The sequence below is a fragment of the Tenrec ecaudatus genome, chromosome 2 (genome assembly GCF_050624435.1).
Source record: "Tenrec ecaudatus isolate mTenEca1 chromosome 2, mTenEca1.hap1, whole genome shotgun sequence".
NCBI classification, from domain to species: domain Eukaryota; kingdom Metazoa; phylum Chordata; class Mammalia; order Afrosoricida; family Tenrecidae; genus Tenrec; species Tenrec ecaudatus.
Genome location: NC_134531.1, coordinates 55306946 through 55332462, shown reverse-complemented (window position 1 = coordinate 55332462; position 25517 = coordinate 55306946). Strand labels below are relative to the sequence as shown.

The following is a 25517-nucleotide window of genomic DNA, read 5'->3' as shown; positions in this document are numbered from 1 at the left end:
TCAGATACGCCTCCACCTTCCGTCATGTGCTACCTATTCTGACCCCAGCCCTCCCTCCCTCCCACAGCCTGCTGCTTCCCTGCGGGGGTAGCCCCACCGAAGGCATACATAAAACTCGCATCACGGGTGCCGCGGGGGAAGTGACAAGGTCCCACGCAGTGGCCTCAGCACACAGGAAGGATGCAGCCGGGGTCCTCCGCAGCTCCTCTCCTCAGCCAGCAGCCACGTGTCCCTGTGCCTCTCACACAGCCTCGGTCTCAGACTCGGATGCCTCTGGTCTTCTGAGATCTGGAACGTGTTACACTGGGGACTCCTCTTCCAATGATCCTGGGTTCTCTCTCTCTCTCTCTCTCTCTCTCTCTCTCTCTCTCTCTCTCTCTCTCTCTCTCTCTCTCTCTCTCTCTCTCTCTCTCTCTCCCTCCCTCCCTCCCTCCCTCCCTCCCTCCCTCCCTCTCTCTCTCTCTCTCTCTCTCTTTCTCTCTCTCTCTCACAAAGAGGGCTTATTCTTATGACCAGGGGAGTGGCAACTAAATGTGACCAATCCCCTCTACGGTGTGCTATACACTATTTACACACCCACACCCAATCCTGTGGTGGGCGGGCGTTACTGAACCGCTGAGAGGAGAGATGGGCTGCATTAGGAAAGGCCTCTCCACCCAGGGGGAACTGGCCTCTGATGGGGCTTGTCATCGGCCAGTGAGCACTAGTCATCGTTCCTGCTCAGTCTCCCAGGAAGAGGAAGTGACAAAGACCACTTTGACGGAGGTGTGGCCTTTGGCATCTGTAGACCTTGCCCCAGGGAAACAAAGGGTCATGACCTCAGCTCCACCCTCTCAGAAAGTAGGGACTCAAAATATGTCCCACTTTAATCCTGTATCATGGGCCTTCCTCCCTCCAAAATGGGATTTTGACCACAGGTATGGAGGCTGGGATTCCCCACACATCAGACATGAAAGGCCATCACGCGCATTTACTACGGCGGAATGCCAAATAGCAGCGGCACAAAGAGAACCTAAGAACCGTTAGCCGTCCTCCCTACAGGGAGCTGTGCACCACCTTTCTTGGCTCACAGGGTTTCCACACCTGCTCTCACATTTGATGCATTTCACAAGCTGATTGGGTCCCCGCGCTGGGGATCCATGCGAGTAGCTCTCCTCGTGCCTGTTGGAAGTGCCCGTTGGAGGGTAAAGAAGGGATAAGAAAGTGCCTGAGAGCTGCTTCACCATAAACTTAAGTCCCTGGATACCCAGGGGAGACTCCATTCACCTGCTTCTCCAGTAGCTGTGAACTTCTGTATCTATTGCACATGCAGAAAGGGTTGTGATTTAATCTCACCTTTTGGCGTTAGTGTGACATGCAAATTCAGAGGTGTCCTTCAAATGGCGGCAAATGTTTCACTCTGAGGACTCTGGGCGATTGTATTTACTGTAATTATATACACGCCAAGTCTGCGTACACATATACACAGTGCACACACACGCGCGCACACGAGGCTTAAAGCTTGACATTGTGCCATTTCAGATCGGAAGTTATAACCGCAAACAAAACTGAATTGCTTTAATTCATCTCTTAAATGACTGTAATCCTTATATTCTTGTCCCAGAAACATTCCTTATACAGAGGGCCAACCTTCTGTATAAAATGGGGACTCCAGTTCCAGGTGGCGAGCCCACCCAACAAGAAACTCACAACCGCCGCCCAGGCCTGTGCAGCATCTGGTGCGGCCAGAGTTGGCTTTGCTACGGGAACGTTGTGGGAAGGGGCTCTTAGGGGAGGCACTCTTTCTGATTTCTCATAGAGCTGGCCTCAAATGAAAAAGCCAAGCAGGGCTGAGGCTCCATGTCTTCCCTCGCCTGCGTCTAAAGCCATTGAACCAGTCTAGTGGTCCTTGCTGTTGTGTTTTAATGGCACGTTGAGCACCAGGAGTTGACCAGAAATCAGAAGCCCTCCATGTACAAGTAATTTTAAAGGTAACATTAATGACTTCTCAGAGCCCAGACTTTAAAAAACAACACCAACAAACTGAACAGCTCATTTGTTGTTGTTGTTGTTGTTAAGTGCCATTGAGTCAACTCTGGCCCATAGCGACCTCATGCGCAGTGGAACCAAACAGTGCCCAGTCCTGTGCCTTCCTCACAATTGTCCCTGTGCCTAAGCCCATTGTTGCAGCCACTGGGTCCATCCATCTCCTGGAGGGCCTTCCTCTTTTCGGCTGCCCCTCCACTTTACCAAGCAGGATGTCCTTCTCCAGGGACTGGTCTCACTTGACAACATGGCCTAAGTAGGTAAGACAAAGTCTTACTATCCTTGCCTCACAGGAGCACTCTGGCCTTACTTCTTCCAAGACAGATCTGTTTGTCCTTTTAGCAGTCCATGGTGCCTTCAATATTGTTTTTCAGCACCACAATTTAAATGCATCTGAATCTTCTTCGGTCTTCCTCGTTCGGTGTCCAACTTTCGCATGCACGTGAGCAATGGAGACCACCTTGGCTTGGCTCAGGTGCACCTTAGTCCTCACAGTAACATCCTTGCTCTTCAGAACTCAAAGGAAGTCTTATGCAGTGGATTTACCTAATATAACCCACCTCTTGATCTCCTAACCATCTCAGACAAATGAAAATCTATGGAAAATTATCATTTGGTTTTGTAACATGTACTTGGTAAAATAGATGGTATCCATCTGTTTCTAGAATATTTTATTATTTGAAACTACAATTTAATCATTTAATTGAATAGATTAAACCCATCTCCGCCAAAGCAATCCCGACTTATAAAAACCCTAAGTCTGCATTGGTGCAGACTGCCTCATCTTTCTGAGCAGCTGCAGGGGTTTGAACCACTGACCTTACAGCTAGCTGCTAAACTGAGCAGCAATATTTTTTAAAGTTAGCATTTTCATATAGTTAGCACTGCAAGAGGCCAATTTATCATTATAATAGTAGCTTTGTCTTATTAGTGTTTTATCAAAATAATGATCTGAAAGGAATCTGAGTAATCTGTGCAATTAAATAAAAGAATAGTTATTTAAAAATATAATCAGTGCTTGCACCTTAATACATTTGTACTGAAGCCTTCTGAAAATTAGAGACGACTAGACATAGACTGCAATCATTAACCATGTTTTAAAAAGGAAAATGGCACGAGTATTTCTCACAATACACTAATGTGTAATGTTGAAATCTATGAAATCATTGTTCTAATGCTGAAAAAATTACATATTTCATAAAAACACTATGTAGCCTACATGTGTTCAGATACATCAAATTGGAAAATCTTATAAATTGTTATCCTCAGTGGTTCCTTAAATTTTTCGGTCTTTTTCAATATTTCTACTATTAGCATCTATTTTGTATTTAGAAAAATAGATATGACTTTTGTCTATGTCATGTATGTACTCATCCATGTGTTGATGGTATGTGCACTACTCCTGGGAGTGAGGGCGAGGACCATCATGCGGAGGCACAGCCCTTGCAGAGGGGCCTAGTGGAGGTGATGAGTCGGTCAGGGTGCAATGTAGCACCTGATGAAGAATACAGCTTTCCCCCAGATCCTGGATGCTTCCTCTCCCCAGCTACCATGATCCGAATTCTACCTTGCAAGTCAGGCTAGACCAGAGGATGTACACTGGTGCAGATAGGAGCTGGAGGCACAGGGAATCCAGAGAGGATGATGCCTTCAGGACCAGAGGTGTGAGTGGCACTACTGGAAGGGTGGAGGGAGGGTGGGTTGGAAAGCGGGAATCGATGGTAAGGATTGACATGTAACCTCCTCCCTGGGGGACGGACAACAGAAAAGTGCGTGAAAGGAGATGTCGGACAGGGCAAGAGATGACAAAATAATAATTTATAAATTATCAAGGGCTCATGAGGGAGAGGGGAGCGGGGAGGGAGGGGTAAAATGAGCTGATGCCAAGGGCTTAAGTGGAGAGCAAATGTTTTGAGAATGATGAGGGCAATGAATGTACAGATGTGCTTTCCACAATTGATGTATGTATAGATTGTGAAGAGTTGTATGAGCCCCTAATAAAACATTTAAAATAAATAAATGAACAGTAAGGACCCCCCAAAAAAATCTTGTACCTTCGCACCAGGAAGCATTTTCGCCTACATTCAAAAATGAGAATGGCTGGCCAAATTCCTTTGTCTGAAAACCCATATTAAAACAACAACAACAAACAAAAAAATCTACAATCATAGTGCCTCAGCCTAAAATTTTAAAAATAAGTAAATAAAAACGAGAATGCGGCTCCTCTCTGTGTCGCTCTAAACCAATAGCACGAAGTCCATCATCATAAGTCCAACTGCCCCTCTGAGTTCCCGAAGCTGTAAATCTTTAGGGAACAGAAATCCTCTTCTTTCTCCAGCAGGGTGAGGGGTGGGTTCAAACCGCTGACCTTTCAGTTAGCAACCCAGCAAGTAGCACACTGCGCCCCATGGGCTCCTCTGGGACTGTAACGGTGAGTTATTACCGACAGAACGCAGGTAGGAAATGAAGTGCCAAATCACAGAGGTAGAAGGCTGTCAGCAAGCCTTTGGAGTAGGTGTTCCTGACATGCTTTAAGACATCTTCCCTTGGAAAAAAACAAGGCAAGTTCAATAATACTGTGCTGTGAAGCATGGGGTCTGATGCCTCCTGGAGAGTTGCCGGCTCTGTACTCAGCAAACTCTGCTTCCTGGCAGAGAGGCGAAGCCGGCACCCCGGGGTGGGGGAGAGCAGGGTAGTGTTGGGGAGACTGGTTCTGCACACTGGTGACCAGGACAGGCCAGCCGGCAGTCAGTGCTTCCTGCTGTTGTCTCCATCCTTTCTGTTGACATTAAGTTAGGTCTTCATCTCCTCGGTCTCCTCCACCAATTTCCCAGCTCCCTGTTTTCCCTGTCAAGGCATTCACCCTCTAGAGGCCCTTTCAGAATCACCAAGGTCCCTGTTCTCAGTTTGCTGAGATTTTGCAGTTACTGGACTGCATAAAAAGCAGAATTCCTAGTAAGATAAAACTACATATATGGCAAATAGCCATAGGTTCCCACACCTATTTCCCTTTTCAGGAAAAAACAAATTTACTCAGTGCCCCTCTGACAACTAAGAATGTTTGTACTATAGCTCCTACTCCAGGATAAAGTATAGGCATCTGCTCATGAGGCCCCTCTGGATCATTCCAGTGGTATCTAAAACACTTGAAAGCATAGCTGCTCATCAGAAGGTTCGTGGTTTGAACCCACCCTGATGCTGGGGAAAGATCTGCTGACCTGCTCCCATGAAGATTTCTGTCAAAGAGACCATTATGCCATTATGCTCTGTCACATGGGGCTGTATGAGTCGAATTCAGTGTAGCCTAACAGCAGCAGCAGCTGAACCTAACAATTCACCCTCAACCTTCAGGGTCCAACTCATGATCATGGCCCCTGGGAGGCCCTTCCTCATGCAAGTAGGCACGATGATGCCCAGCTTCTTTGTGGGGGCATCAAAGGGCTCGTGGGAAATAGAAATGGAAAGGTAATGATTTTTCGAGGAACTTTTTGAAGCCACCTGCTTCTATCAAGAAGCATCTTTACATCAAGAAATCACCCCAATCCAGTCCAAGTCAAGTCCTTAGGTCCAATGCTGTCAGTGTGTTTGTGTGTGTGTGTGTGTGTGTGTGTGTGTGTGTGTGTGGTGGGTCACGGTGGTGGGGGGTGGGAGGTTCAGATTCATGCAGGCCAACACCAAAATGGGAAGTAGGGAGATCACAAGTCAGTGAGTACAGTCTCCTGGATCAAAAAGTGGGTGGAAGCTTGGCGGTGTGATGACAACATTTACGGTTGGGTGGTCCACATGGGGCCACTCCAGGTGGCAGACACACAGCATAGTCCCAGTGGAAGGGCAAGCTAGGAGGAAGGTGATTTGGAAGAGAAAAACCATCTCTGTTCCTTCCTGCTCTTCTACTAAAGGCCACACCTCTGAGGCAGTCTCATCAAGCGACTGCTTAATGCACAGGTTTGACCCCACCCAAGCATGCAGTGTCGGGCTGGGTCAGTCAGGACAAGTAGAGAACTTGAATCCAGCTCCCGCATTTAATCCATGACCGATGCTACTGTGAAGCAAGCAGATCTTCATGATAGGTGGAAGAATCTGGCAATAAAGTCTCAGAAATTATTTAAACAGGTGTGCCTCCAAAATGTGACAGGTAAGGGACAGGTAAAGAACAATGCTAAGACGGAAACGTGGGCGCACGCCGGCTCATGGCGTTTGTTGTCAACTGTGTTGCACGGGCCCGAAACCATGATCAAGATAATCCAGACTCTTGAAAAATCCGGTTTTGTGAGTTCTGAAGTTTTCCATCAGGGTACTTTAAAGGAAAGCGCTTAGAGATTTCTCGAAGCCATCTTCATCCCCTCAGAGACAGGATCTTTTGGCCTCTGTTTCCTCCCTGAGTCCATTCACAGTGCACAGACTCATGCCTGAGATGACAAATCATCATGCTCACATGATCTAGGAGAGTCATTGGGGGCTTGGCCTCAGAAGAGCCCCCTTTTGGGTGACAGCCTAGCACTGCTTGTTAGCCTTTGGACCTTGCTGCCCTCTGAGCCTTGGGTGTTGCCTCTGTCCAGTGACTGGAAAATGCTAGCTTAGATTTTTTTGAGTGGAGGATGCTAGGAACAGCCAGGTGAGTGCGGAAGCAGTGGCTGTTACAGCACACCTGGCCCCTTTGTGCCTTCAGCTTCCCCTCTTCCATGCTGCTGTTTGCAGGATGCCTGTGTGATTTGAGGGTGGCCTGAACCACTCATGGGCCCACCTCTAAAACTGTCCTCTGGACCAGAGGGGTTGCAGGGGAGTATGTGTTTGGGGCCTTTAAACAGTTGGGGGGGGGGGCACAGTTGGCAGTCTTTTTCCTTTCCGAGCACTCTCTGTGACATAAGCCTGCCTAGAACACCCGGGCTGACGGTTGGTGGAGATCAATTTCCTCCCCTCGACTTGCAGCCCGTTTCCTGAGCGCCTGGCGAGGTCTTTCGGGGCCTTCTGAGCTGGTTCACAAGTGAGCTAGCGGCTCAGTGTCAGGCTGCATAGGGCCATGCCCTGAAGCCCTCTGGGTGGAATACTTTCACCTCCATTGAAAGGCTACAAGCAGCCTCAAGCAATTGCCTGGGAAGCTTGGGAAGCCGTGCTCTTGAGTTTCCCATGCTCAGAAACCCCATGAAAGAACTCCAGACCCTGAGAGTCCAAGGGTCCTCTGAGGGGACGGCTCCTCCCCTCCTCTTGCCTGGCCCTGGCCCTCCGAGGCCGGTCACGCTGACACCTAGCTCGTGTCCCCACGCACGGTGTGGCTGAGGTTGCTGCAGCAACAGCACACCCGCGGAAACATTCCCCAGGGATGGCATGAGCCCGGGGAAAGTTTCGCTGGGTTTTTCTAAGGGCATGATGCAGCCCCATGCCGTCTACAGTTCCTCGGCTGTCCCAAGCCTGCACACTTACGTGGGTCTCCTTCACACGCTCGCTGGCCATGACCTCCCACAGGACTCCTCGCTAACTCCAACAGCAAGAGACCAGAGCAGCCCACAGGCCGCGCCCAGAGCTCCGTGGCCGCCCGCATCTGAGCCTGTGCGTGGAATAGGCAACCGTGACCTTGACTGCGTGTCACCAGGGTCCTGGCCAGTGGTTAACATCGGCCTCCCTGAAGACCTTCTTGCCGCTCAGTCGCTGAAGAAAAAGATGGAACTGCTGTGATACTTTCTGGGGATGCATGAAAGGGCCCCCACCCTTGAGCGTGGACCAAAGGTGGTGGTCGTATGGGGTAGCTTCTAACCCGGGATTTGGTTTCTTTTTCAGACACGGAGATGACTTGATTGTGACTCCCTTTGCCCAGGTAAGTCCCGCGTGGTGAACGAGCAGCTGCCCCTCGTGTGTGCACTTTTAATTTGGGAGATTCATTTCTGTTTTCCGGTTTTATGGAGAATGTAATATAAGTGCAGACACAAATGGGAGGGTTCGTGCTGAGAATGCTGAGGCAAACCCTGGGGTACAGGCACTTGCTCTTATGGGTTTGTTTATGTGGATCTAAGAGTGCTTCAACTAACAAATCATGTAAGTGATACACTTAAGGGGCTGGAGAGAGGCAGGGCAATATTTCCTTACCTGACACGAGCAGTAGACCAGAAGTTAGATTACACCTAATATACTCATTGAGTGTGTGGAACTCAATAGCCCAAGCTGCCCAAGGCGTTATTTACCACCTGTTGCGTATATCTGCGTGCACAGACACAGCTGTGGAACATGTTTATGTCTGTTTGTTCCTTGTAGGTAAATAAATCATGAAACTATTGTAAGGACGTGGCAGACACCTCAGAAGGTGGTACGATGATTTAAGGCATGTGGCATGCAGCAGTGGCTCTGTGACAGTGTTGGTGACCGGACTGGACAGTCCTGCCGCAGACCAGTGCTTCTCAAGTCTGGCCATGCATTCGAAGCCCTAGGAGAGTTCCAAGCCCAATGCCCAGGCTGCACCTCAAAGCCAGTCAATCTAAAGCCCTCCCTACCATTTCAATGTGCAACTATGTTTCGGAGGCACTGGGCCAGACGTGCTGGGGCTGGAGGGGCAGGGGAGAGAGGGGTGTGGACTAAAAGTGATTGAACGTGGCAGCAGGTGGGTTTCAAACCCAACCTGACTGACAGCCCATCTGACAGCTGGGAGGGTAGGTGATCTCAGAGGTTACGAAGATGCGAAGCAGAATGTCAGAACTAGCTGGAATCTCGGGCAACTAGACCCTTTTTTTCCTGTTCATGACGCAGGGGCGGGAATGGAGTGTCAGGGTAATCCAGCCCCTAGCACATCATCACGGTTCGACAGGCGCAACTGTGCAGCGATAATAAATAAAGAGTATATAGTAAAGGCATCGAGAGCATGAAGGATAGAAGGGAAATTGAAATGATGGAGTCAGACACATTTCATGGTAGCAATGCTCACCTCAGCCTCACTTGGTGGTCCACGTCGAGAGAGGGGGAGCGGGGAGGACAAGGGGAAAGGGAACAGGGGAGCCAGGACGGGAGAGGAGAGGAGAGACCGACAAGAGGCCAAGAGGGGAGCCCAAGAGAGATCTTTATTGCTGACGCAAGTCTATATACCTTTGTGGGGAGTGCAAGCCCACTAGTTACAGGTAAAGACATACGTCACAGGAAGGGGTTGCACTCCAGGTTATACAGCAATGAGAGGGGGACAGTCTAGGGACATACACACAATAGGAAGAGGAAGGATTTGGGGGCACACATGTGACAAGGGTGGATCCTAGATTCAGGATGGCAGCCTAGCTTTGGATGTCACTGAGCTGGTTTGACCTGTTCTCTGGATCTCCATAGAAACCGTTATCAGTAGGGTGTAAACCCCACCTACAGAGACCAAGCTAATGGTCCCAAGCCTTTAGTGAGAAGTAGCCCCTTGTCCTTAACAGCAGGGAGTGGGCTCTACCAGTCCAGACAGTTATCTGGCAACTGACTGCCTTCAGGGAGGTACCTTGACAATCATGTACCATTAGCTGCAAGCAGTGTCCTAAGTCTAACATATTTGGGGGAGAAGACTTGGGAGAAATCTTTCTGTTTCCCACAGAGGAGAGCCAGTTAACAGGCAGTCTGCATGAGTTCAAATCCCTTAGGTCCCCTCCTAAACTTCCTGGTCTCAGACAAAGGACCAACTCTTCCTGAGCCCCAGCTTCCTCTTCTGCTAATAATATAATAGCCAGAACACCCATCTTATAAGGTTATCAAGCAATTGAAATAATGCAGGGCATATAAAATGTATGGGTTTTAGAAAATAAAGTACGTGATGCTTCCTTAGTGGTTATCACCAGAAAAGCTTCCAGGCTTCTTCGGTTCCTAAACTACCATCAGAGGGATTGGTCCCGAACTGTCAACCATTGAGGTGTTTGCATGGTAGTATGTACACGCACATACACATACCTACTGATTTTTCAAATATCCTGATTTTTCATGCTATTACTAGAATTCACGCCATCAATAATCATGTGTATGGTAGCAATTTGTTCATTATCATTGGCGTATCCACGTGGGAGCACCAGCCCTTTCACATGGTTTATGTCTTATCTGCTTAAGGGTTTGCTGGGCATTATGGATTGTTATATATATATAACCAAACTCTGCCGCTCTTAGGATTTCATCAAATCGTGTAAGTCACCCCATATTAAAGTCACTTCCATTGTGTCGATGCCGACTCATGGTGACCCTGGAGGACAGGGTACACCTGCCCCGCTGGGTTCCCAAGACTGTAACTCTTTACAAGAGTAGCAAGCCTTGTCTTCCTCCTTGGGTTCAAACTGCTGACCTTGCAGTTAGTCACCCAACAATTAACCGCTACACTATCAGGGCAGGATCTTATAAAATGTCATATTTTTAACTATTCCGAACTCTGAATGCTGCCTAGAAGGGGCAAGGGTTGTGTGAACAGACAAAACCAGACAAAATAGTATTCATAAGCTACACTGCTGCCCGTTGAATACATCCTGACTCCCAGAGGCCCTCCAGGACAGATGGGGCGCGCTGCACAGGGTTTCCGAGGCTGCGTCGTGACAGAAGCACAGAGCCCCATCCTTCTCCCGCAGGAAAGCTACCCGTGGGGTCGCACTTCCCATCCACCAGTGAGCAGTCCGCTCAAGCCTTAGGCCACGGTGCCAACAGTGTCTTCCTATCAATAATAACCATCACCAAATGTTGAAGGCATCCTCATAATTTGCTTAATCGTGTAGCGAGTCTTGCTCCTCATTCAAGTCTCTAGATGTGCTTATAAGCAAAGATGTCTCTAAATAGGTAGCAAAAGACGAAAAGTATGTTCCGTGTAGGAGAGCATGTTTACTTGGTGCTGCTGCGCAGATCCAGACCCACAGGGGTGCCTGGAGATGGAGGAGCACGACCATAGGGGGAGCCGAGGCCGCAGACCTTGACCAAGGGGGACCGAGGAGAGGAGGAGGCTTGATGGTAATGCTAGCCCCCTGGGATGTTGCTGTCACATGAACAGGAAGCAGTGGGGAGGGCATTGAGCAGAGTTGCCGTGGAGATGAGAAACGAAACTCCTGGGCTGGCCGTCCGCCCCTCACGGGAACGTTCTGCCCACAGGGCCAAGCTTTCCCCATGCTTTCCAGCCGACTTCGGAGTTTGGAATTCCACATTACGGCCACATGATAAAGGGGGAAAAATACATGCTGCTTTCCATTGTTTTCAGAACATGTTTAGAAATATGCCAATGGAGGGGGAAAAAATTTCAAGCCCCACAACAGCCACTGTTCCTTTTATCTTTTAAGTCCTTTAGAGCTGCGGTTCTCAACCTGCGGATCTTGACCCCTTTGGGAGTCGAACGACCCTTTCACAGGGGTCACCCGATTCCAAATTACAGTGATGAAGTAGCAATGGTAATAATTCTATGGTTGGGGGGGTCACCACACATGGGGGACTGTATGAAAGAGTTGCGGCATGGGGAAGGTTGAGAACCCCTGCCCTAGAGATTTGTTGGGTTTGTTTTTCCTCTGAGTATTTTCTTTGGCATGGTCATAGCTGAGAGCTCACAGCTCTTCTTCCACGTGCATCTACTCTTCTGCCTCTTTCTGAGAGCCCATTTCTTCATGCCTGTGCACAGCTCCAGAGCCCTGGCGGTATCGTGGGTCCCAGTTCGAAGCCACCAGCCACTCCTTGAGAGAAAGACAGGGCTTCACTCCTATAAAGAGTTACAGTCTCTGAAACTCACAGGGGCAGTTGTACCCTGTCGGACACTGGAGGATTGCTCTGGGTTGGCATTGACTTGCTGGCAGTAACTTCGTTAAGGTGCATCTCCAAAATACAACAGGATCCATTCTTTCCCAACCAGGGTTTCCCCGGGAAGCTCAGAGAATGAAGTCTAAAATGATCTGCTCGCTTATAACTCACAGGTAGAGACGCCCTCCTTTGCTTGTCAGGCTGCAGACGAAACCGCCTCGGAGGGAATGCAATCTCTCGAAACTATTCTGCAATCTCCCTTCAGACTTTATGTCCAAAACACTCCGAGTTAGAAATGCCTGTGAGCCTTTAACTTGAATTCTTTATATCTCCGTTTTTTTTAACCTTCTAGAATTTGAAACACCCCTAGGTGCAGAGGGAAAAAAGTGACAGCGTTAAATATTTAGTTTCTTTTTGTTTTGAGAGCTCCTCCCAGGGCTTGTGCTGAACTCGTTTAGTGTCTGCAGGCCCTTGGGCGTGGAGGCTCGGTGCTGAGGGGAATCCCTGCGCCATGCTGCCGGGCAACTGGCATTTCCTCCCTCAAGTGCATGACAATGAGGCCCAGATTCATAGGTGCCCAGGGGTACACCTCTCTTCTTTGCAATCTCCTTAAATACTTCTAAGTACATGACTGGTGGCATCCGCACCTGGAAGTACCCTGCGAAGATTCCTCATCGGCTGCTTTTCGGTGCCCTTCGGCTCGGTTCTGACCCACAGCGACCTCGGTACCGCACACCTGACCCTGCTGACCCTGCGCCATGACAATTGTTCTTCTATCAAGTCTGTTCTTGCCACCCCTGTGTCAGGCCTCATGTAGAAACACATTAGATTCAAAGAAGTGAGGCCCTGGATTGAAGAAGAGGCTGCGGCACCCCGACAGTGTCCCTCACTTGCAAAGAGAGCTCGGCAGCCACAGGCTGAGGAGACCAGCACGGTGTAAAAAGAAGGCCTAGACACGACCAAGGCTTCTTCCTCTTCCTCTCGCCACCTTTCATTTGACAAAAAAGAAAACACTCCAGACTCGGTGCCAAGTGGATGCTGATGCGTGGCTACCCTAGAGGACAGGGAGGACTGTGGTTTCTGAGACGGCCACTCTGAAACAAAACGCTAATCCTTGCAATAATTTTTAAATTAAAATGATTCTAAGCATCCCATCCAAAAATAGTTTTCCCACCAATTAACCACGATATAGAGTCCCTGTAGAAAGCCCCTTCTTTCTCCTGCCCCAAGGCTGGTGATTTCAAACTTGACCTTGAGGTTAGCAGCCCAATACCTAGCCTCTCTCTACCCCTGGGGGTGGGTGCAGAAGGGAATCAGTTATTTGTGCAGATTCAAACAAGAACTCGCTGGTCATCCGGAACCTCAAGGACGGAGTCTAATGGCCCTGTGAGTTTCCAAGACAAAGGCTTTACAGGGAGTAGGAAGCCTCAATTGTGCCCATGAGCAGGCCAGTCCACTCAAACTGCTGACCAAGTTTGCATGCGTTTGGGGTTAGCAGCCCAACGCATAACCAGTACGCCCCCAGGGCTCCTGGTGAACTCTGATGGACATGACTGTTCAACTGGAGGTGGGGCTCTGTTAGTATTTCTGTGGTTCCCACAGCTTCTCCCCAACTTCACCCACCCATGGTCCTGGTTAGTGCATTCGTCCATCCCCCTCCATGACTGGACATGAAACAAAAAAACAGAAGCATTCATCACATTTTGGTTCCTTCTGTTTCGGAGCTTTTCTTGATCTAGCACAGAAATAGCGCACAGCTGACACCCTCTAGATGTCTTAAGTACGTTGGAGGTCAAACCACAGGTAATTGTCAACACTCAAGCTTTTGTGACCTATAAAATCAACCATTTCCTACGGCTTAACCAGAAAGGTACCTCACAAAGCGCTGCTCTTCCACCAAAATGACCTGTCTAGCTTGCATATCATTAATCTAATCATTCATGTCATCATTAATCTAATTTTCCTAGGGGGAAAAAATCTAGGAAAGGTTTTTTGGTTGTTTTTCAAAGAGCATTGGCAGCTCGTGGTCTGTGTTTTATCGCCCTCTGCTGGTGCAGTGTGTGTTGGAATGAAGAACCCTACCTTGCTTTTCATGCCCTTTTTGGTTTTGAGATTTGGGGAGGGGTAAGGGAGAAAATCAAACATAGCAAAACACAGGCCCGTCAACAACCTCCCTCCACATAGTTTAGGGGTATTGATTGCATTCTTCCACATGTGTTTTCTCTGACCTTTCCCAAAGACTGCTGCCATCAGCATAAACCCCAACATGCCCCTTGTGTATCGTGGGGTTGCTGCAGGCTCAGGCTATGGCCCGGGAGAACTGCCCACAGGGCTTGCTGGGCGGTCATGTTTATGGAAGCAGGGTGCTGTCTTCCTTTCCCAGAGCCACTTGGGCAGCAACTTTTAACAAGAATATCTTTTCTGTTTTCAAAAACATATATATGCCCTTGAAATCTGTTTTAAAATCCCATTAATATATCAGAGAAAGTCAAAAAGTATTTCCACTAGGATGTCAGATCACACATGCCGGATTGACCCAAAATCACACGTGTCGACAGTTTCTGTGATCGGTGGATGGCTGCAGACAAGTCCTCTGTGTACTTCACTGTTCTTAGTCTCTTGGGGTTCCGATCCACACAGTCTGCAGCTCAAGATCGCCGCGCTCTCCGCAGGAGAGAGGGGCAGCTTTCTGCTCCAGTAACGAGTTGCAGTCCCGGAGACCCACTGGAGCAGTTCGGCCCTGCGCTAGAATACTGCCAGGAGTCAGAACGGACCTGCTGGCCCTGAGTTTTTGTCCCATTTGGTGGCTGACCTTCGCCAAGAAACCCCAGTACCAGTGGCTTCGTAGGCAGATCTGCTGAGTCAGCTCAATGTAAGCCTTGGAGGTCACCGCAAAAGGCTGTGGTGACTGATTCAAAGGTTTCCAAAGACATGACGTCATCTTGCTAGATTTTGTCAAAGGACACGGGATTATCTGGGCTTACGATGAAGCCATGTACACAAAATAGAAAATCGAATTGATGAGCAAAGACCTGGCATTTTTCACCTAAACCTTGTTTTCCATCATGAGGGTGCACCTGCTCTTCCTTCAAGATTAGCAAGGCTGTCCTTCAAGGATTGCACTGGGTAACCTTTCCCCATCCGCCAGCAGCCTTCTCCTCCTCCTCCTCCTCCTCCTCCTCCTCTTCCTCCTCCTTTTCCTCCTTTTCCTCCTCCTCCTCCTCCTCCTCCTCCTCCTCCTTCTCCTCCTTCTTCTTCTTCTCCTTCTTCAGATAAGTTTTATTGCACCCACGCATAAAGGACTCATCTGGCCCATAGCTGGACGCCTCTTAGGTCTCACTCATTGGTTCAAACTTCTTTTTATTCTCAAAACACAAAGAACATTTAAAGTGAACCTGGCTTGAGTTTTTCAAGGATACCAGAGCCCCTCTTTGGACCTGGGGTAAAACGGAAAAGCATGGGGAGTCTTCATGCCCTTGTGCCCCCTTGCCAATTTCACTTACTGTTGCCTCCCTGAAATAACAAAAAAAATAATTTTTGCCCTTGTGATTGAACGGGAGACTTTTTGTCCTTTATAAACTCTTCCTTATGTGAAGATCCCATTTATTAAACATCAGTACCTAAAATTCCATTTAAAAATGAAACCAAAAATCTAACTTAATATATTTATTGTGACTGAGGCACAGCAATCTCCCCACAATAGGTAGATATTTAAGAGCTGAACAGATGTGGTGTGGCACACAGGAGTACACCCTCGACCACATGTGGACTTGGCAGAGGTTCTTCTACAGATATATTTGTATGTGTCGTAGCTCTATGCACATATATGATAGAGCACACATAGTGGACAGGGTTACACAAACTTCCGAGCCAAAGTTATGCAAACAGGAAGTACCTTAAGGGACTTAGTTACTGGACTTGGAGACGCGAGACTCAGTAACATGGTCCATAAGATTAATAATGTCCTATATCCTACTTTGCTGAGTAATCACTAGAGTCTTAAAGGCTTATAGTTGACCATCAAAGATACAACAGCTGGTCTCCTTCTATCTGGAACAAAGAAGAGTAAAGACAATCAAATGACTCCAAAGCTTGAATAAATGACCCATTGGGCCAACGGCCCAGGGAACCACAGCTTGTACTTGCTGGAGACCCAAACTGGGTGGTTCTCGGCCACCCACACCAACCTCTTGTATCAGGATTGCAGTAGAAATTGCTAGAGAGAATGGGAGAACAAAATCCAAAACTATGGAAACGATCAGGTTTACTGGTCTCATAGATAAGAGTGGAGCCTTCAAAACTACGGTCCTTAAAAGACAGCTTTCGAACCCAGAACTAAATCCACACCCAGAGATCGCCTTCTGCCAAACAATAGGCCTCTAAAGTGACAGAAACACCTGCAGGGCAGGGACGGAGCAGAAGAGTACACCCTCTTTGACCCAAAGGCCAACATGTGTCCAGAAACGACGTTCAGCAGGCACACGGGGGCAAAGAAGACGGGTGAGTGCCATGTGAGAATGAACCCAGGGAGGCAGCGGAAGGCCGCTGTGCTGAGGAGAGCACTGCCACTGAGGTCCCCAAACAAAACATCAGTCGCTGAGAGGAAAACCATTGTGCTTTGTACGCTGCCACCCAAATCAGAATAAAGAGGTTTATTTTTTTTTTAAGCAACACCTTCCTAGAGGAAAACCACTTTGGTTTCTCTTTTATGGACTCTTGCTTCCCTTCAAGCGAGTCCAGAGCAGGAGTTGCCCGCAGTTCCCTTTCTGTTTACCAAGCTGTCAGATGCATCATGCTGAACGATTACTGACTACAATCCAACGAGCAGAACTCTCAGGTTCAGACTTGAATTGTTGATGGTCATTTAACTTGAAATGCTTTCTTGGTGTGTTTGATAGCCACTTCTTATGACATACATTAAACCTGCATGATCTAATGACAGTGGGCCATTGGTCCCATTTACCCATGCATCAGTCATGGCTTCACAACTAATGGGAGGCCTCGGAGGCTGATGTCAGAGGCTGGCAATTGGAAAACTCCATCATTAACTGCAGCAGCTTTCAGAGCTGTGAGCTGTTTCTATGTGATGATGAGCCAAGTGTTTCTGGTGACTGGCTTAATCATGGTTGGCACCTTAAGAAATGCCATTGACTCCTTAAGGGACTGTCACAGTAGGTCACTGGCCACAGGCGTGGATGTGACGTGCTGAAATTAATGACAACATCAAACATGTCTAGGATATTTCTGTCTTAAGACAAAATTTGAAAATGACTGTGCCAGATGAGGAACTTCTGGAGGCAGTTCTTAAAACCTTGGGGCCATTAGAAATGTCCCCTTCTGTCATCATAGCAGTGAGTTTGCTTGTTTTTGTTGGTTTTTTTTTTTGGGGGGGGGCTTATCAATGATAGGTGTTGAGTATCACAAACACAATTGTATGGGAGCCCCAGTAGTGTAGTGGGTTAAACACTGGGATGCTAACCACAAGGTCAGCAGTTCGAGCCCACCAGCTGCTCTGAGGGAGAAAGAGGAGACTTTCTGCTCTCTGAAAGCTTTTTGCAATGTCAGAAGCTCAAAGGGGTACAGCTACATGGTGCTATAGGCTCATTGTGAGTCAGACTGACTTTTCCCAATCTACCAGAGATAGTGGTGCCTGTGGGCCCGGCCTTCTTCTGCGAATGGACCCGTTCGTGTGTTTACATCGTCATTTTATTTAGCGACCTTTGTGTGTACATAATAGTAAATCCTGAAGACTCAATCCATGATTCTAATCCATGATTCAAATAACCTTAGCAAAGAAAAATACAGGGGCAGGAGGGAGGGGCACCTTCAAAAAGTTAGTGAAAAACTCCTTTATCTTTTCCTTCCCTCTTCCACAAACGTTTGGATCGCCCTTTGTTTTGTTATATTTGTTTGCTAGCTAGAGTACCTGTGTGGCAACAAGGAAAAGAAAGAAACCATGGAAATTTACTCAGCCTGTGGAGTTGGAGATTATAGGAGTCTGGTGGATCTTTAAATAGTATTTGGGGAGTAATTATTCTGTTTTTAACTCACACCCAGAGAGATTTATTAATACTTTTTAGTAAGACTTATCATGTCTTATATTGTACTATTGCAAACTCAAAATTATTCAAATTTAGACAAAATGCAGCAATACTGTTTGAATATTGCCTGAGATTTCATCTGGGTGGCAGGGGATCCCAGAATGCTTGGGAAACGGCTATCATTGCCAGCATCTTCTTAGACAGTGAGGACTAGTGTGGAAAACGCTTGCTGCCTGCCTTCTCTGGACTTCAGGTGGGGGCAGGGGAGCTTCACTGAGCGCTGGAAGGTTCTGTGGGAATGTGGGGAACTAAGTAGCAAGCAACAGATTTCACACAACCAACCAGATTTATTTAAATCGCCAAATTTCTCTAGCTGACACTAAAGACGGGCATAACCCAAGAAGTTCACACAGTCTTGTTTGGGTTGTAGGTCTTGGCCAGCCTGCGGACTGTACGGAACAACTTTGCTGCATTGACTAATTTGCAAGATCGAGCACCCAGCAAGTAAGTTACCCTCCTCTTTTGGTTTTTTTCCCCCTCCATCTTCCTCAACTTTGACATGCTGTTTTCTCAATTTGAGTGAGCTTCAGGTCATAATCAGCTCTCCCTGAGTGGTTATCTAGCTATTTAAACTAAGTTAGACAGTTTCCCATGAACTGACTGTAGGTCCTTGGGAAGGGTGGTTCTGATTCAGAGATGAGACCATATGACAAATAAGTACAGCGATCCCATCTGTCAGTCATCTGCTATCCTCAGTCCTCTGCCCAGCTCATTCCACTCAAGGTAACCGCATCATTTTTACCTACTTCATAAATTGACCCTGGGTCTACCACCTTGTTGAGAGAATGATGGAGATTTCTACTCCCATGAAGAATCACAATCTTGGAAATACCCTGTCCGGTAGGGTCAGTATGAGTTGCCATGAACTGAGTGGCCGAGTTGGGCCTTCTTAGCAAGGCCCTGTGAGTGTGGCCAATCACAGGCTGAGACGGATAGCCCACAGGGCAGAAAAGCTGCTCCAGCTCCAGTTTGGTTTGGATTGGTTCTACCATCTCATGCAGGAGCCTGCTGGCACTGTGGGTTAGGTATTGGGCTGCTTGCCGAAGGTTGGCTGCTCACACCCACTGTCCTTTGCTCTACTGGAGAAAGACAAGGCTGTGTACTCTTAGGAAAATACAGTCTCAGACACCTCCAATGGGGACCCTGTGAGTCAAAGTTGACTGGCCAACAAACAGTGAGTGGCTATCATCTTGTCAAGCCTGAAAGTCAACTCAAAGCCATTCTCGTCATTCTGAGACAGCCATTCCTCCGTGAAGCACATTTCATAGTAAAGATCTGCACCTCTCCCGCTGTCACTCAGACCGGCAGCCTTCAGGGAGCATTTGGGTAAAATTGGATTTCTGTGATAACAGGTGACTTTGAAAGAGGTGAGAAAGGTGAAACGTGAGATGGGGCATGATTCTCGTTTGGGGGCTATGGGGAAAGGTGAAAATATTAAAAGTGAGAATCCAGTTTTGAAGATGGAATGGACATTTGCTCAGTTATTATAGAAATACCTATTTGGAACATTTGTTTTTTGTAATAAATTAGTATCATTAAAATAGAGTCACTACAGACTCTTCGGGGGACGGGGATCTTTAAATCAATACAAGAGAACTGTGATGGAAATGTATTTGGAATTACAATTTGCTATGCTTATCAAAGGAGCTCTTGTGCCATAGTGGCCCATGTCCTGGGGTGGTAACCACAAGGTCTGTGGTTTAAATCCACCAGCCCCATGGAGGAAGAAAGAAAAGGTGTCTGCGCCCATAGAGCTTCAAAGTCTCCAAAACTCAAAAGTTGCCTGTCCTATAGGGTCAGTGTGTGTGGAAATTGAATTGGTGGCAGTGGGTTTCATTTTGTGCATACACAATCTTATGACAGTTACTACTTCTTAAAGAAAACCAGAAATCTGACCTTTCTATTTCCCAATAATATCCTGAACCTCCAGAATGTAGTTTCCATAATTACAAAGCACTCACTGGCAAGTCCTTCCTGGGAGAGAACGCATGTTTATAATAATCAGTGTACTTGCTACAATGGAATGAATTGGGGTGGGACTTAGAAGCATCAGCTGATTGTCATGTGGGCCACTTGATGGATTTTTACAATCCTTCCCCTTCAACCCAAACTTTTTGTCTAGTATTTTCCCCTCCCTCAAACAGTGGGTCTCAACTTCTTTGTAACTTTTTCAAGGGCAACCTTCCCAACATACCTATTCCCACAAGACCCAGACTTCAGTGTAGCCCGATCCTGTATCAACCCCTCTTACAGCCCCCTGTGTTCTCTGCCTGTCTGGATGCTCCTTAAGAAAGACCGTGTGGGGGACATGGGTCCTCGGCTAAGGGCAGTGGAAAATCCAAGAGTGGTTAATGATGCTGTGTGGACAGCATGTGGAATGCCATTCGGATCAGTGAGCGGTGTATATGAAGATGGAAGCGGTGTCAGAAGTTTGCTAACCGCATATTTATCCTGGAACACTTGCATATCTATGTGTGATATGTGAAAGTCGTGTCTTAAGCGAGTAGAGATTATATCTTGCCCACATTTTTGTTTCTGATAATGAGCGTCATCGCTAGACTAGACATCACTTTGTAAATGCTTGTTGGTTGAAAGGGTGAGTGGTGACTCAGCCTATGGGACCCAGGCTGTGCTGCCAGGTCTCCCTTCCTCCCTCCCATGTGTTCCCAGCTGCGTGGCTGTACTGACATCAATGGCCACTTGGGGATGGGAGCACTTGGTAGGACGTAGGGTCACTCACAGTGTCCCCCGCACTGCTCTGGAAATTCTGAGACCTACAAGAGGAATGACATTTCTGATTTTCATTTCCAAAATTTCCACTCTCAAATTTCATCCAGGACATTGGAGTTGTATCTTTAAAAGGTACTCAAGATACTTTGCCATGTGCGTTCTGCGTCCTTCGGGAGGCAGGGGAGGGGGGGGTGAGGAGGCCTTGGGCACTAGCAGCTGGGCCCTGCGGTTGGGAAAGAGTGGGTCAAATAAGTGTGAGGGTGTCACACATCACACTGGCCCCTCTCTCACCAAGAGATACTGGGAAAGACCACAATGTTCAACTGAGTCACAGGGAGAAAGCCGGGGACAGTAGAAATGAAGCCATGATGGGAGTTGTGTGTGGCACAAATGGCTAAAGCACCCAACCACTCCATGAAAGGCTGGGGGGTTGAATGCACCCAGAGGCCTGGGAAGACAGGAGTGGCAATCAGCTTCTGAAGAGTCAGAGTCCTGAAAGCCCTCTCAAGCCGCTTACTCTGCCCTGAGGTGAGGGTCCTCTGTGAGGCAGAATTACCTTTATGGCAACTAGCTGTCAATCAATATGAACTGACTCTTGCTTCATGCCCTGTGACATTTACTTCAGCTTTATTTACCTCAAAAAGCCGTCACCTTGAGGTTTAACCGTTTTCTTTGTTGCCATGTGTGAGCTGAGCTGGAGCACAAAGGGTCCCTTGGCACTTGAGTGTCGAGCCTGAAAGAAGTCTGCATCTCATTTTCTAGCTTAAACACCATCCTTTAATTCAAGATGGTCTGTCTGAAATGATTCATTCAGACTCAAAGTCGCTGCCACTGAGTCAACTCTGAATCAAAGCAAGCCTAGAGGACAGGGTAGAACTGCCTCTGTGGGTTTACCCGACTGTAGCTCTTTACCATGGAAGAAAGCCTCATCTTTCTCCCCAGGAACACCTGGTGGTTTCGAACTGCAGACCTTAAGGTTAACGGTCCAACACGTAACTACTATGCCACCAGGGCTCCTATGAAATGACCCCTAGAGTATGCAGATCTGCAGTCAGCACTTACTCATTGCTCTGTTTTTCTCTCTTTGTCAGAAGATCACCAATGTGCAACCAACCATCTATCAACAAAGCCACCATAACAGGTAAGGTCCGCTGACAAGTTCTTCTCCCGTCTGCAGGAAAAGCTTACCTTCAGTGGTTCAACATCATCCTAGCACTGATTTTCTACCGCAATTATGTTTTTTTAAATAACTTCTTTCATCTGTGAAGTATCCTTTCTTAGATTCAGCTCACAGGTTGTGCATTTACACTTTGACTGTGGAGATCTGCAGAGTTGTTTCTCTTCTCTCTTTTTGGTCACGCTTGTGCTCGTGCTGGTAAGGCTCTGGGCATGTGTGTTGTGAAAAATATGATTGCCTTCAAAATGCTGCGCCATGTTGGTTCAAAGGTGACATGATGAGCCCGGTGTGAATAGAGGTGTCGTGGATGTAATGCCCAGGAGAGCATAAATAAGAGGACATCTTCTTGGAGAGTCAATATGCCAGTAGTGCATAGGGGAAAAGCTACTCCAGGAAGCCTGTCGAGACCCAGGTACCTGAGAATAAATGCATTGGGGAAAGCAGAGAAGTCATTATATAATGCGGGGGGGGGGGTGTTACTGAGTGTGAAAGAAAAGGTCCCACAGATGTTGGCCAAGGAGAAATGAAGGAACGATGAGGGAGACCGAGGTCAGAAAAAAAAATTACCCAGGTTCCTATTTGTCTATCTGAGATAAGAGATTTGACCTCAACTGAACCAAACATGGAATGAATGATCTCATTCTGAACCTGAAATCAAATCGTACGTACTTAACTCCTGTCTTGAAACTCCAGTTGAATCGTTAAAATAATTGCCTGGCAAAGAAAAGCCTATGTTTTCTAAAATTATTTCCAGAAGAAAATGAACATATTCTCCAACGAACCCAATAGTTCATTTGGCTCAAGTGTCTTCCTTGAAATTCATTCAACATGTAAGAAGTTGACGTGCTTCTCCTTCAATTACTAGTAATTACTCCTGACTCAAAGTTTCTGTTCGTGGAGTCCACTCAGCATTTTCACCCAGTCTTGTTGGCGGCTGGCGCTGCATCAGAGTGGAATATGGAAGAGTGGGCGATATGGCCTGTTTTTTCCTGAGTGTCTGTTGAGAAGCGCCCCTGTTTTGATGACTACTCAATTATTGATGCTCTGTTCCACGACTCCCTCTTAAGTTCTCCTTCGTAATGATTTTCAGTTCTCATTTCCCAGCGGTTTAGTGCGGCTCAGTGGTTTCACCATTTGCCATTGATCAGGAGAGGAGCAATAATGGAAATTCCTGTGTATTAAACATAAGCCGCGCACACACACACACACAAATCCAAGTCACGTGTAAATACGCCACTTTGAGATGGGGATGTTTCTGCTCACTTGCCTGGGCATACCCGAGGAGGAAGAGGCCTACTTTTGCCAGCACGTACCTGGTGTTGTTACCCCCGTGATGACCAGACCTACTGTGCTCTGGTATGAAGTATGGTCCCTCTGAAGAGGAAACCTCACCCCTCTCGTTTTTGTAGTAAGGAACCTGGCGGTCTAGTGATTTACATGTTGCACTGCTAACCTAAAAGTCAGCCATTCGAAACTATCAGCTGCTCTGTGGAAGAAAAAGAGGCTTTCTCCTTCTGTAAAGAGTTACCGTCTCGGAAACCCACAGGAGCAGTTCCACCCTGTCTTCTGGGGTCACTATGAGTCGGAATCGACTCCATCGCAGTGAGTTTGTGATATTTTTTTGAACATCGTAGAACTGGGGTTTGAGCAGAGTGCAGAACTGTTTTGATTGCTGAACGATTTTCTAACTAGTTACACATGCACCAGCCACCTGGGTGGGGAGCAGCCTCCCAGCAGAGCAGCTGCAGCCACCTGTGGAGGTGGTGACACCTAACAGGAGGCAGTGGATGATCAGAGGTCAGGGCAGCTGCTCGGCACAGATGAACAGGGGGGTGTAACTGCTCCCAGAGGGCGCACACTTGGTCTTGAATTTCTGTGAGACACCCTACAGAAACAGATTGTTCCTCTCTCTGAGCCCACTCTTGAAACGTGGCCCCTGAAAAGTAGTAGCAACGGTGGTGGAGACTTGGGAGAAAGTATGGCTTCACACATCTAGAAAAGGTGGTGGTGGTGGTATCTGTGTAATTGCTCCCTGCCCAGCAGTCAGCTGCTCAAGTCCGTCTTCCAAGTTCATTCCCCTGTTATTTGCTCTTTTTCTTCATTGCTGTTGAGTCCGTTTGTGATCTGAAGTGACCCTATATGACAGAGTGGAACCGTCCCATAAGATTTTCTAGGCAGGAGCGCCAGTGGCACAGTGGGTGGAGTTGTTGGCCAGGGATTCAAATCCATCAGCTGCTCCACAGTAGAAAGATGAGGGTGTTTGCCTCCGTGAAGACTTTTCGTCTTAGAGACCCTATGGATCAGCTCCACTCGGTCCTGTCGGGCCACTGTGAGCCAGAACCAAGTGGACAGTAAGCACCACAGGATGAAACACTGCCTGCCTCCCCCCACCCCATCCTCACAATTGTCCCCATGCTTGAGTGCATCGTTGCAGCCCCTGTGTCCATCCATCTCCTTGAGGGCCTCCACTCCTTTGCTGCCCCTTTGCTTTACCAAACCAGGATGTCCTGCTCCAGGGATTGGTCTCTCCTGACAAAATGTCCAACAGATGTAAGCTGAATGCTTGTCATCTTGCCCTAAGGAGCTCTCTGGCCATATTTCTTCCTTGGCTCTTTCAGTATTCTTCCCCAGCACCACAGTTCAAATGCCTTGGTGCCCTGTGACGGACAACAGCCCAAGGCAGAAAGATGAAACAAGGGAAGGGAAAATGAGAGGAGAAAAGCGAATAGGTCCATTAATCGATTGCTGTCAGAGTAAACCACCTCTAACAACCGCAGGATCCATAGGCACAATTGTATGGCTGTAATACATAAAGAAGTAAAGTCATAGAAGATAAGGGAGATACGAGAGAAAGTAAAATAAAGAAGGCAGGCGCATTTCATGGTAGCATCCTCACCTCCGGGACAGCCATGATCTCAGCAGCCAGGTCCGCGCAGAGAGAAGGAGGAGGACAAAGTCTATTTCCAATCACAGCGTATATATGCTTAGGGGCATGCAAGCCCCTCTGATTCCAGGTAGCCACATCGTAACAGGAAGGGGCTGTACAATAGGCATATGCACAACAGGAAGGGGATGAGCTAGGGGTGTACACGCACTAAGAGGGGGAGGGCTTAGGGGTACACATGTGACCAAGATGGATACACCCTACATTCAAGATGGTAGACTGACCTTGGTCCTCCTTGAGTTGGCCTGACCTTGTCTCTGAGCTCTCCTTCAGGGAAACAATCCACTATCCTTACCAGCAGGGAGTGGCCCTACTTAGGGTGGGACAAACTCTAGAGTCTGATTGCCCTTGATGGCTGAATGCCTCAGGGAGATAACCTCCAAGCAGCTGACCTCTGATGCACTAGCAAGCAGGATCCTGGGCTGGGCATATATTATAGGGGAAGTGGGGGTCAGAGTAGGGGGCGGGGAGAGACAATATGGGGAAAAACCTTTTTGTATCCCATGCATTGCTATGGGTCTTTTGTTGGCCTTCCAACTTAGGGGGCTTGTCTTCTACCTGAAACCTGCCTGCTAGGAGTGACCCTGCTGGTATTGGAGAACTCAGTGGTGTAGCCTCAAGCATCATACAAGTCAAAACAGTGAGACCTACTGCCAAACAGGTGGTGACCAAGATAATAAACCAAAAGCCTAAGTCGTGACTGTCAAGTCAATTCCAGCTATTGGCAACCTAGGCGTGCTTCCAAGGAGAACTGTACCTGATATGATTTTCAGAGGTTTGATTTCTCTTTGGAAGTAGATCTCCTGGTTATTGTTGTTGGGTACCATAGAACAGGCTGCAG

General features: G+C 47.7%; 1 protein-coding gene across 1 annotated transcript in view; it reads left to right on the top strand.

Annotated features, from left to right (window-relative positions):
- The window catches only part of PDE4D (phosphodiesterase 4D), a 224249-nt gene that overhangs the window by 5834 nt on the left and 192898 nt on the right, over positions 1–25517 (top strand). The window contains exons 2-4 of the mRNA XM_075541057.1: positions 7801–7837; positions 18196–18269; positions 21647–21696. Of these exons, the coding sequence (XP_075397172.1) occupies positions 7801–7837; positions 18196–18269; positions 21647–21696 (161 nt within the window). The remainder of the gene's footprint in view (positions 1–7800; positions 7838–18195; positions 18270–21646; positions 21697–25517) is intronic.